At 56.2% G+C, this 12,240-nt stretch overlaps 1 protein-coding gene across 2 annotated transcripts in view; it reads right to left on the bottom strand.

Moving 5' to 3' along the window:
• PPP1R16B (protein phosphatase 1 regulatory subunit 16B) overlaps positions 1 to 12,240 on the bottom strand; it is a 99,474-nt gene that overhangs the window by 15,138 nt on the left and 72,096 nt on the right. For both annotated transcript variants that reach the window (XM_042930977.1, XM_042930978.1), the window contains 4 exons: positions 9,456 to 9,526; positions 5,568 to 5,713; positions 3,556 to 3,659; positions 1,779 to 1,903 (listed from right to left, as the gene is read on the bottom strand). In XM_042930977.1, coding sequence (XP_042786911.1) covers positions 1,779 to 1,903; positions 3,556 to 3,659; positions 5,568 to 5,713; positions 9,456 to 9,526 — 446 coding nt within the window. The remainder of the gene's footprint in view (positions 1 to 1,778; positions 1,904 to 3,555; positions 3,660 to 5,567; positions 5,714 to 9,455; positions 9,527 to 12,240) is intronic.

The following is a 12,240-nucleotide window of genomic DNA, read 5'->3' on the forward strand; positions in this document are numbered from 1 at the left end:
TCTGCGGCCACAGAGCTCCGGTCAGTGGGACAGAGAAGGCATGACCCCAGGAAGTGGCCCTTCAGAACACAGCCCTGATGGTCAGACGCTGCCCCATCCCGGGGTAAGGTTGCTATGAGGTTCTGGCAAATAGAGGTCTTCCTTTATTTTTTTAATTTTCAGAATAAACCTGGGGTGTGATCTGGTACAGGCATACATGAAAATTAGAACAATCATCTGATTTACAAACGCGTGGTTTGCCAGTTGTGGAGAAGGACACCGAGCAGGCCAGCCAGACATTACAAACTGTGGGGCCTCATACTTGGCTGGGAAGAAAATGGCACGACCGGGAGAGTGATATTGCTAGAATAACCATAACACTGGGGCGCCTGGGCGGCTCGGTTGGTTAGGTGTCTGACTCTTGCTCTCAGCTCAGGTCATGATCTCACAGTTCGTGGGTTCGAGCCCCACATCAGGCTCCATGCTGACAGCGTGGGCCTGCTTTGGATTCTCTCTCCCTCTCTCCCCCTGTCCCCTGAGCTCGCTCACTCTCTCTCTCTCTGTCACAGACACACACGTGCGCGCGCGCGCGCGCACGCACACACACACATAAATAAACTTAAAAAGATGTTAATCACTAACATCCACTGAGAGTTCATAGACTCTGTGCTAAGCACCTACATACAGAATCTCACTTATTCCTCCCAACAACCTGGTGAGGAAGGTGCTATTCGTATCCCCGCTTTACTGGGACGACCTGAGACCCAGTAGGGGCCTGGCCCATGTGGTCTGGGCCACCCTGAGGCCAGCCCTCAGCCCAAGAGAAGACCCGTGTGTCTAAAGGGTCCAGCCACACACCCAAAGGAGCTCCAGCCAGGGTGGGCCATGCCCTGGGACAGCTTAGCTTTGATTTCATACTGCCGTGTTCAGTCTCACTACCTAACTCTATCTTTTAGCGCTGGGCTGAGCAGGGACCCAGTGAACAGGAAAAGGCATAAGGCAGAGGGTGGGGTTCAGGAACCGGGTGGGGGAAGCTCAGTAACCACACCTGGGCCACCGGGTCAGGCCTGAGGAGCACTGAGGGGTCTTGCTGGTGAACCCCAGCTGGTCAGCTCAAGATTCTGAGACTCCTGAGTGTTTACGACCAGCACGGACCCCAAGCCCAGGCCAGGACCCAGCCATCAGCAGGGGTTGCAGGGGGCGGGGGGGGGGGGCATCCGGGCTTTCAAGGCCCTGCTCTTGTTTTCAGTTTAGAGCCTCAGAAGCAGGCCCTCCCCAGTACTAGGCTGCATCGTCCTATGAAAGCCTATGGAGAGAGGTCAAGGTTTCTAATCGCTGACACTCGAGCCAAAAGGATGAATGGAGCCAATCACGCAGATCTGAGAGAGAAGGTTCACTGTTCTAGCTCTCCAAAGTCTAGTAAAGCATGTGGCACGGAGGTCTGTGTCGACTGGATGGATGAATGATGGCACCAGCCACCCCTGGAGGAGGGGGAAATCATGAGCTCAGGATGGACACCTGGAGCTCTAAGTAGAGGAGGAACTTGGACACAGAACGGGCGGACAGCAGGGCTCCTGACTCCCAGCCCCAGCTGAAAGTGGCCAGATTCTCAAAGGGGGTGAGCCCCCCGCTCTGCTGACGCTCCATATTCCAGAGCCAACTCTGGCCCCAAAGCCGTCTGGAGGAGGTTCAAGGCTTTACCTCCACCAGGTGCTGGCCCACTTCGGCCACAGCTGGTCTTGGTTCCGGTGCTGACGCCCCCCCGCCCCAGCCCAAACCCGCCTGGCCCATCTGCTCACCAGTGTGGCACCCTGGGCATCTATCCAGTCAAGGTCCTGGCCCGCTGCGATCATACAGTGGATGTCCGCAATCATCTGCTGCTCAGGGGCTGCCCGCATCTCGTTGATTTTCTCTTGGGTGATGCCTGCATGGGGCGGGGGGGGGACACTGAGTCAGCACTCCGGGCCTAGGCCCCGAGCGGGGAGGGGTGGCGGGGCAGAAGGGCGAGGCACGGCTCCTGCTCCCCGAGGTCTGCCAGGCAAGGGAGAAGACAGACATGCCCATGGGTCATTGTCTCCCAGGCCCAGTGAACACGCACACCGTGCACTGGCCTAAAGGTCAAGGGCCATGCCTGCCTGGAGCCCAGGAGGCACTTAAATAGGATTGGTTACTGCTACATATTCTGTCTCTCTACACCAGAAATCCCTACCATCCACCTGCCTGCCTGCAACAGCTCAGTCGGCTGGCCCTGTCTTATCCTGCAGGTCTGGCCAGGATCACCTCCTTTGCTGACGCCCCCCCTGCCTCGACCACCTGTCTGACCAGGGTCTCTCTGTTAGTTCCCTTCCTCTCTCCCATGGCTGTGTCTGTAGCACGAGGGCTCAATGCTTAATGAATTTCTGTTACGGGCATGAATGAATTAGCGAACATGTAACTTCTGAATGGCAAGTTGAATAAACTGGAGTGGAAGGACCCGGACAAACATTCGATAGCCTGAATCTCCGACTAAAAGTCTAAGCGTTACTGACAGTTACTTCATGGTGTTTAAAAAGGCGAAAGTGACGTGTTCTACAAAAATATCCGTCAAATCAAACATTCTTGGGCAGAACTGAGGGGAGGTCTATAAACTCGAAAGGAGGGGAAAAAAATTACACGTTTATTATCACCAACCATGAAATGAAATACAGTTATTTCCTTCCACTGGGGACATGGGGAAAATCCACAGAATTAGCAGGTGCCCGTGACCGTCACCAACAGAAAACTGCAGGTATTTTCTTACTGTTTCGTGAATTAACGAAGTTTCTATGTAACACATTTAAAAATGTTTTGGTAGCCATGTTTTAACATGACTGATCTCCGCTATGATGCTGGGAATTTGAGAACCGCATTTAAAAGCACTATTCCTGAAGAGGTGCCCCTGGATTCACCAGACTGGTACAAAAGTGAAGGACCCCTGCAGCACAGGAATAGGGAGAGCCCGGGCCAGCGACCACATCGGTGGCTACTGCCCCAACCCGGAAGGAGACTCAACAGCAGGGTCCCGGCCGGACCTCAGACTGCAGTCAAGGGTCTGGATTGGAGACTTCTTTCCAAGGAGGCCTTCAGAAATATGCGTGCGGGGTGGTGGGGGCGGGCAGGTCTCTGATTGCCACATTTGTTTCCTCTCTGCGGCTCATTTGTGAGCTGAGAACAGCCCACATCTTGTTTATCCCGGCCCCTGGCAGCCAGCGTGGTGCCTGGCACAGAGCGGGCACCCGCGAATGTTCTTGACTCTCGATTATGTTTCCAAAGGGGAATATATCTTTATTGTGAATGTTTATTGAATTGAATTGTCACAGCTGATGAAGAGGAGACGAGGCCAGCTGAGGCCGCCCGCGCGTGTGGGTGACGTGATGAGAACAGTGCCTCCCTCCTGCACAGCACGTTTTCCAGGGGCCTTTTGTGGCCTCGTCCTGTTAGTCACCCGGATAACAACCACGACGAGGACCCATCTTACTTCCTGAGTGGGGAGCATGAGGCGGGCCTGCAGCCAGCTAACGCGTTCACCTGTGCCCATCCCTGGTACCCCGCCCTTACCCTGGTACGCCATGCACGTCTCAATGACGTCCAGGGTGGGCTCATCCTCACAGAGGTCGTAGGGCATGTTTCCATCCGAGTTGACGGCGAGCAAGTCGGCCCCACTGCAGAAAAAGAGTGAGCGTGAGGGCCGGGGAGGGGTGGCTAGGGTTGGTCTGGCTGCCTCGCCCCCACCGCCCCCAGCCTCTCCCCCGCAACCCCACTGGGCACCCCAGCACCCACTACCCCTCCGCCTCGCTGGGGCACCCCAGCCAGGAAGGCAGCTTCAGGATCCCCGGGGGCCTCTGATGGGAGCTCCCAGGAAAGCCGTCCCAAGCAGACCACCCCCAGCTTGCTGCTCTGTTGGGCCAGCAGACAGGCGCTTGAGGACAGATGTCAAAGTCTTCCTTGGTGACGATAGTACAAATAACACTAACGGCATAAATTATCACACATCTGCTTAGAGCCAGGCTTGATCTAAGACCTATACACACATCGTCTGAGTGACTCTTCGTGCTAGTCCTTTTGAGTTGTTATTGCGGACCCATCTCACTCAAGGGGAAACAAACACTCACACAAGTGCAGTCACTTGTGCAAGGTCACCCAGCAAGCATGCGGGAGGGTCAAGGTTCAAACCCCGGCTCTATTTCAGTCCTTGTCCACCGGCTCCCCCCGACCTTCTCCCAAGTCCTGGCCCGAAAGGCTGACAGGACAGGGGCAGGACAGAGCCCTGGGGCTCTCTGGCAGAATCTGGTTTTTGGCCCAGTGGTTCCCACACGCGATCTTGAGATGCCCTGCAGAATTACCCGGGGAATCACCGAAATACATTGCAGCTTCCTGGGCTCCGCTCCAGACCTCCTGAAACAAAGTCTCTGGGGGTGCGGCTTTGGATTATGTATTCTGAACCCACGCCCCACGTGATTCTGGTACAGATCAGCGCTGGGGACCACTGTACTCGGCTGGCACTCCCTTTTCCTCTGGGCACCATCACTGATCAGGCTGTGGCCACTCGATGTTCCCCGCGGCTCAGTCAGATGTGCGATAATTTAAAATTGAACGTTGTCTTTTCTGTGTGTCTACAGAACCTGAGCGGACTGGAAAGCCTTCCAGGGCAGGAAAGGACCCTCAGAACAGCATATAGAGAAATGGCCATATTCCTAGGAAAAACACTGCCACGTGGTGCCCCTCAAAGCAGGTTCTGTCCTGAAGAAAAGCATGTAAATAACATTTGAGAGACAGGGCCAAGGAAGCAAGTATGCTTTTTTTTTTTTTTTTTTTAATAGCAAAAGAAACCAAAAATGGCAACGAAACCCAAAGAGAGTAGAGGAGATTAATGTAAACTCATGGGCCCACAGAGACAGAAAAAAAAGAGAATTAAAAAAAGAGAATGCTACCCTGATACAAAGCCAGACCAAGACCCTCCAGGAGATGGAAACTACAGACCCATATCCCTTGTGAACACGGATGCAAAAATCCTCAACAAAATACTAGCGACCCCCACTCAGCAGCATATTAAAAGGATTCACACCAAGACTGATCGGGATTATTCCTGCAATGCAAGAAAGGTGAGTTTTTATGTCGTGTGCTAATAGTTTGGGGGGAAACCGCAGGGAGAGACAGATTGAAAAGAGACAAGAGCAGGTGGGGGAGAGGGGAAAGTGGGTGATGGGCAGGGAGGAGGGCACTTGTTGGGATGAGCACTGGGTGTTGTATGGAAACCCATCTGACAATAAATTATATTAAAAAGAGAGAGAGAGAGACAAGAGTGGGAAAGGAACACAGAGGTGGAGGGAGGAAGGGAACTGGGGGCCAGAGGAAGAGAGAGAGAAACAGAGACAGAGGTGAAGGGAGGGCATGGGGACAAAGAGAGACACACGAGGCACCACAAGAGACAGAGAAAATGGCACCGCAGGAGGAAAAGGAGAGACGGAGCGGGGAGGGGGGTGGGAAGGGGTGGAAGGCAGAAACAAAACAAATAGAAAACCACCAAAGGCAGAGGGGAGGCTGTCCCTGGGGAAGAGAGGGTCACGTACTACTGAACGAGGATTTTCACCAGGTTGATGTGACCGCAGGTGGCCGCGGCATGCAGGGGCGTCCACAGCTCGTTGTCCTTGGCATTCACATTGGCACCATGGGAAAGGAGAAGCTTGACGATTTCCTCAAAGTTGTCGATGCAGCACTGCGGGGGGTGAGGGGGGACACAGGGTCAGCTTCAGCGGGGCCCCGGCCCTTGCGGGGTTCCCCTCGAGAGGCCACAAGAAGGACAGTGCAGCCAAACTGTCTGCATTTGAATCAAGTTGCATTACTCACACACTGTGTGACGTTGGGCAAGCCACATAGCCTCTCTGAGCCTCGGTTTCCCCACGAGAAAGTTAATAACATTCAAGATAAAAATATAAGTGAAATATTAAAAATCCAAGGGGCAGAGAGAAAATCCTTTGTGAGTGGTGGAAACGAAACAAAATTTTGAATGAGGCTTCAAAATCTTGTTCTTTTTTAAGCCCCAAGTAACCAAGCCTCCCCCGCCCCCCGCAAAGAACCCTCCTCCACATCAGGGCTCTGGGGACCCTGACAGAGTCCCTGAAAGGACACAGCCAGGTTTATGCTCTGGCCCGTCCACACTTAGGTCAGCCCTGGGGACAGGGAAGGCTCAGGAACCCATAGCCCCCCAGGGAGACAAACACCTCTGACAGCCACCAGAGCCCCCAAACTCCAGGGACAGAGAGTGAACGATTCCAAGGGGACAGGGGGGCCTCAAGCCAGGGCCCTGAGAGGACAGAGGCGAGGATAGAGGAGGAAGAAGACAGGGAGTCACTCTATAGACCAGGATGGAGAAGCCAGCAGGGGACAAAGCAGGCGTCTGTGCTCAGTGCTGCCCCATCCAGGGAAGGGCTTGGTCCCCGTGCAATGGGAGACGTGGCAGAGTTATACTCAGAGGAGCAACATAATCAGACTTGTTTTAAAAAAAAAAATCCTTCCTCTGGGTGCATGTGGAGAACAGACTGCATGTGAGCACTTTTTGAGGAGGAGAGGGACAGGGAGAAGCTATGGCAAAATCATCCAGTTAAGAGACGATGGTGGCTGGGCCGACAGGACTATCTGTGGACATGGGGAGAAGGGACTGGATGCCAGCAGAAGGATCAGGGGCACTTTTGGGAGCCCATGGCCCTACGTGGCGATGGGGCTGGGGATAGGGTGGTACCATGGCCCCCCACCCCATCCCCGGCAGAGCCAGGGTTCAGTGCCAGAAGGACATGTGGGAAAAGAGCAACCGTTTGTGCAGATAATGCCAGAGATCTCTTTCCAGCCTGTCTAGAGTTGGCTGGGTCTGAGGGCATCTCTCCAGACAAGTGGGGCAGAGGGGTGACCCCAGAGGGGTGTGCCTCAGGTGGTGGAGAGAACCATGCAGTGGCACAGCACGGCCAGCAGAGGGAGCCAAAGGCACTGGAGGGAGGCAGTGGGGACCGACAAGGGGCCCCTGTCACTGCGAGCTGGGTCTGGGGAGTTCCTGTCCACAGCAGGAGCAGGTCAGCCCCTGGTGTCAGGGGACAGCCGGGCCAGAGGACCCACCCTTAGGGCTACAGAAAACGTGAGGACGGGGTAGCGGAGGAGCTCAGGTTGAAAGGGGAGGGGACTGTGCACCCAGAATTGCAGCCTTACGAGAGGGATGCCCAGGGACTGGACCAGCCTGCACCTCCGAGGCTCGGCCAGAGGAAGGGCTGGGTTTGGGGTGCACGCTGGGGCAGTAGGTGGTGGGGTGGGCAGGCCTCCTCCCCTACATTCCCCAAGGTGGGAAATGGCACCTGCGGTTGGATGACTCCTCCCGCCCCCTCACTGCCCACATCCAATCTCTCATGGGGTGTGGATGCCGCCTTCTAAACCACTGCCCCCAGCCCCACTGCCCTGATGCGGCTTCATCATCTCTCCCTGCCAACCCGTCGCCCCCCTTCCCACACCCTCAACCCACAGAGCTCCTCGTCAATCCATGAGTCCCAGTTTACAAGCCCCGAAGGTTCCCTGTTGCCAAGGGGAGGAGAGCCACACGCCTTTACCAGGCGTGCAAAGGCGCTTCCAGCCTGTGTTGGATGCAGCCGCAGTGACACAGTAATGACAGCCGGGCAGTGGCAATAACAGCCTGTCACGTTATCAAATAACCCTGGCTAGTGCTTTCTGAGGTGCCGCTAGGGCCACCTCGCTAACTTTTGGCCACAGACGACCTCATTCAATCCTCAGGGCAATATTCCGAGTGCCGCATAGCCCTGCGAGGCTAGCGTCCTGCACAGTGCAGATGCACAGGACATCCCATCACCCTAGAAAATTCTACTAGACAGTGCCGGCCCTGAGCCTCGGTTTCCTGGGCTATAAAAATGGGAACCATAATATTTCAAAGGGCTGTTGAGAGGATCGACTACACTTCACATAAGTGGCCCTGCACAGAAGCGAACGAGGTGACAAATTTCAATAACGATAATGCCGTCTAATATTTATGCAGCGTCAGGAGACGCTTGAAGGGCTGTCATGTGTATTCGTTTAATCCTCGCAACGGCCCAGTGAGGTGGGCACTTACTATTTTACAGATGAGGAAAGTGAGGCACAGAGAGCTTACGTAACTTGCCCAAGATCACACAGCTAGAATTAGTGGGTGAATGAAGCCCTGCGGAGCGGAAGAGAAGCCAAAAGGACAGATAGGAAGCCACTGGGCTGATGGCTGGGGGTGGGGCTTGCCCTGGGGCTCACGGGTAGGGCAGCGGCCAGTCTCCGTCCATCCCTTCCTGCCCTCGTGAGCTCATGGAGACGCTCTCGGGGAGAGAGCTTGGGGTTCAGGCAGCCTGGGCTCCCACCTGCCGGGCTGCGTGCAAGTCCACCTGCTCAGAAACTTGGGCCAGGGCACCGGGAGACTTCCGTGTGTTCAGGTCAGCACGCACATATGGAGCACTGACTGTATACCAGCACGGGGAAAGATGGTAGGACGTACCAATGGGCAGGAGACATGGGCTCTGTCTGGATAGAGGGAGGCCAGCATCGAATGGCTAAAATGGCTACCGGAGCAGGTGCTCAGAAGAAAAGGACACTATACGATAGCACAGCTCTCAGGCTCTTGCTGCACACGGGGGCTGATCAGGGCACACCCCCACACGCCATGGGAAACGTGGTGGGAGGAGCCAGTGTGTGGAAGGAACAGAAAAGCCATGCGGCTGGAGCCCGGAGAGGCAGGGAGCACAGAGCACTGGTCAGGGGCCAGGCCTCGAGGCACCCTGTGGGAGGACAGCAAGAGTGCTTTGAGTAACATCAGACTTTTGGCCCGAGCGTCCCTGAGGCCACCGCGGGAAGAACGAAACACGGCAGGGCAACTGAATGCCGGGGCCCAACTAGGAGGCTCTGGCAGCATCCAGCTGAGTGATGACAGCGAGAACAGCCCCTCTCGGGCCAAGGGGGGGCTGGCCCATCGCGCCGCCCCGGAAAGGATGTGGGCCACGAGGGCACCTGCTTCATGGCCACGGACCACGGCTGTGCGACGCTAGGCGGCTCACGTGGCCTCCCTGTCAATCACCCTTCCCACCAGGGTGGACGGAGGCCTCGGTGGGTGCGAACAAACATGCTTCGTAAACCTCGAGCTCAGAGCAAACTTGCTTTGTTTGTCGAGCCCTTCGCTGGGCAGAGAGGACGCGGTGACAAAGGCTCCCTGTGCCGGGAGGCTGTGCGTGTGCTGCACGCACGCGTGCCCAGGGGCTCCGCGGGCGTGTCGGTGACAGACCCGCGCATCTCCCAAGTAGACAAGAGCCTTTCAGACGAGGCAGCTGAGGCTGCCCTTCCTCCCCTCCGCCCTGGGGGTTGTGGGCAGGAAAAGGCCGGGAGATGGCGTGACCGTTCAGCTGGGGCGCAGGGATCCAGGGACCCCAGGTCCAAGGACCTGGCCTTACCTGGTGCAGGGCTGTGAGTCCGTCCTCATTGCACAGATCAGGGCTGACCTTGTTCTTCAGGAAGTAGCGCACTGCAACGGAGGGCAGAGGAGTGAGCAGGTGTGCGGGGGGCCCAGGTAAGACCCACCGCGCCCAGGTCCTGATGCGAACGTCCTGGGCACAGGAGGCAAGTGTGAACGGCTCTCCACCATACGGACGAGGAGCCGCTGTGGGGCAACTAGGGGGGATCTGGGAAGGGCAGGGACACGGCCGCTGCTTCTGCAGGACGGATACCGGCTCAGCACCCCCGGGGGGTGGGAGCAGGGGAAGAGACGAGGTCTCAGGCGCAGCGGGGATGGACGCGGCCCCTCAGCTCTACCCTCACCAGGCCCAGTTCCTAGAACCACAGGCCCGTGGCCTCCCTGGCCCGAGGGTGAACTGAGGTCCACACGAGGGGGGAGCCTGAGGCCTCTGCCCAGCCTTCTGGCAAGCGGCGACGTCTCCAGCAGGGCAGGAGTCTGGGGGGGGGGGGGGGGGGGGATATGGTCTCAGTCTCTGGAGCTGCCTGTCCACTATGGAGCCAGCAGCCGCATCTGGCTATTACAGCCTTTTAAACTTACACTCATAAGGATTCAAAAGTCACGTCCTTGGTCACTCTGGCCACATTTCAAGTGCTCAAAAGCCACACGTGGCTACCGTATTAGAAAGTGCCGAAACAGAACGTTTCCATCCTCACAGAAAGTTCTATTGGACAGCGCCGCTTTGGGGCGCTATAAATGGAAATGAGCCCCATCACCAACTGTTAAAAGCCTTCCGTAGCTCCCCAGTGCTCGGGGAACAAAGTCCAAAACCCCTCCTAAGACATACGGTGTTCGCGTGATGGGATCCCTCCTGCAGCCCTCCATCTTGCACAGTCCAGGGGGCACCGTTCATACCGCCATCTATAAGACCGGCACCCCCTGGAGCAGTGCGCAACTTGCTCAGCGGTACATGGTGCTCCTACCTACCTACCTCTCCAGTCCCATTCCTTAAACTCCAAACACCTTCCACAATGGTCTTTCATCAGTTACAGGGTCACCTTGCATCCTCTGGTCTCTGAGCTTTTGCATAGCCCGTTCCCACTGCCTGGAAGACTCACTCATCCATCATGCGTCCCTTCATTCATCCACCCATCCGCTATCCATCCATCCAGCTTCATTCATACATCTGCCCCTAACACGCATGCACACACACACACACACACACATCTGCCTCACTCCTCAACCTTCAGGTCTCAGCTCAAACTCCCCAGACGAGGCACTCCCCTGTTAACATACACCCACAGCTCCTCTGAATCTAGTTTATAGCCTTTCACAACCGAAATTACATAACTATCTGGGTCATTAGGGGCTTTGGGTCTGTCTGCCGTAGGACACTAAGCCCCAAAAGGGCAGGACGGTGACCTGGCACCTACTGCTCCTTCCCTGAGGCCTGGCACACGGTAAGTCCTCAGCCACTCTTCCTGGACCGTGGCCTAATCGGCAGCCCCCTAGCTCAGCCCAAGGACACAGCCTCTCCGGCTCTGAGCAAATCAGACCACCCTGCAGTGGTGACCCCCACAGCCTCGGGGCAGGTAAGAGTTATGGCAAGATCACTGATCGCCGAGGCCCAGCCTGCCGCTCCACGGGCCAGTGGAGAGCCCGTGGGGCTGGCTGGTGGCCTTTGGGAGAGTAGAAGTGGCCATTGTGCCCCTGTACAGGACAGATTCTGGGAAGGTTCTGCTTATACGAGGCAAGCCATCAAATCCCGCAGGGAGCGCCGGAGTGGAGGTGGGGGGGACCAGGCTCCCTGTCCAGAAGACACTCTTGGAGACAAATTAAACACCAGCTGCAAAAGCAGCGTCCGTGTGCAGGAATTATTGGGAACCCAAGATGAGGAATCACTCCCATGGCGGGCAGTTATTTTCAGCCCAAGAGGTACGAAGCATCACCCCCATCTCCACGGAGCCCTTCGCATGTATGAGCCACGGTGTCCCTGGAAGTGTGCTCTGCTCCAGCTGGGAGCCTGGCTCTGGGCACAGCTCACTGGAGCAAAGAGCCCACGGCACGCGCCCAGGGCGCGACCAGGCTTTCCTGCCTCCGGTTCAGCAAGAAAAAGGATTCTTACATCCATCCACAGTGCCTCCTTACTGAGCTCCTCCTGTGCCCCCAGGTCCGTGCAGAACCACCTTCCTTCATGGGGCTCCTGTCTGTAACGATTCCCCTCGTGGAGAAGAAGAGACAAAGGGTCATAGTCACGGGAGACCAAGCAGAGGAAAGCAGGTCCTCCGACTCCGAGGCCCTGACTGTTGACCACAGGGCTGCTCCACTCTGCCCCTGAGGCCAGTGGGAACCAGCACTAACAGAGTGATCCACACACAGGACGGAAGAAACACTGCAGGTCCTGGGGGCACAGTCAGGTCTTTCAGAACCGTGTTAACTGCGAACGTGCACCTCTCACTTCCTGTTTAAACCCTCTCATGGCTCCCCACGGCGCTTAGAATGAAGTTCAAAATCCTTTCGTGGCCTTCACCGGGGTGGGCAAACTATGGCACACGGGCCAAATCTGGCAGGCAGCCTGTTTCTGTAGATTAGGTTGTTTATTGGAACAAGAAACATTTCATTTATCTACATATCGCCAATGACTGCTTTCACCCTGAAACAGCACAGCTGAGTCGCAGAGCAGAGGCTGTATGGACCACACAGTCTAAAATATTTACTCTCTGGCCCTTTACAGAAAATGTTTGCTGGGCTTCAAGGTCCTGCGTGGTGGGGTCCCGCCTACAGGG

This window comes from Panthera leo, chromosome A3, assembly GCF_018350215.1.
Source record: "Panthera leo isolate Ple1 chromosome A3, P.leo_Ple1_pat1.1, whole genome shotgun sequence".
NCBI lineage: Eukaryota > Metazoa > Chordata > Mammalia > Carnivora > Felidae > Panthera > Panthera leo.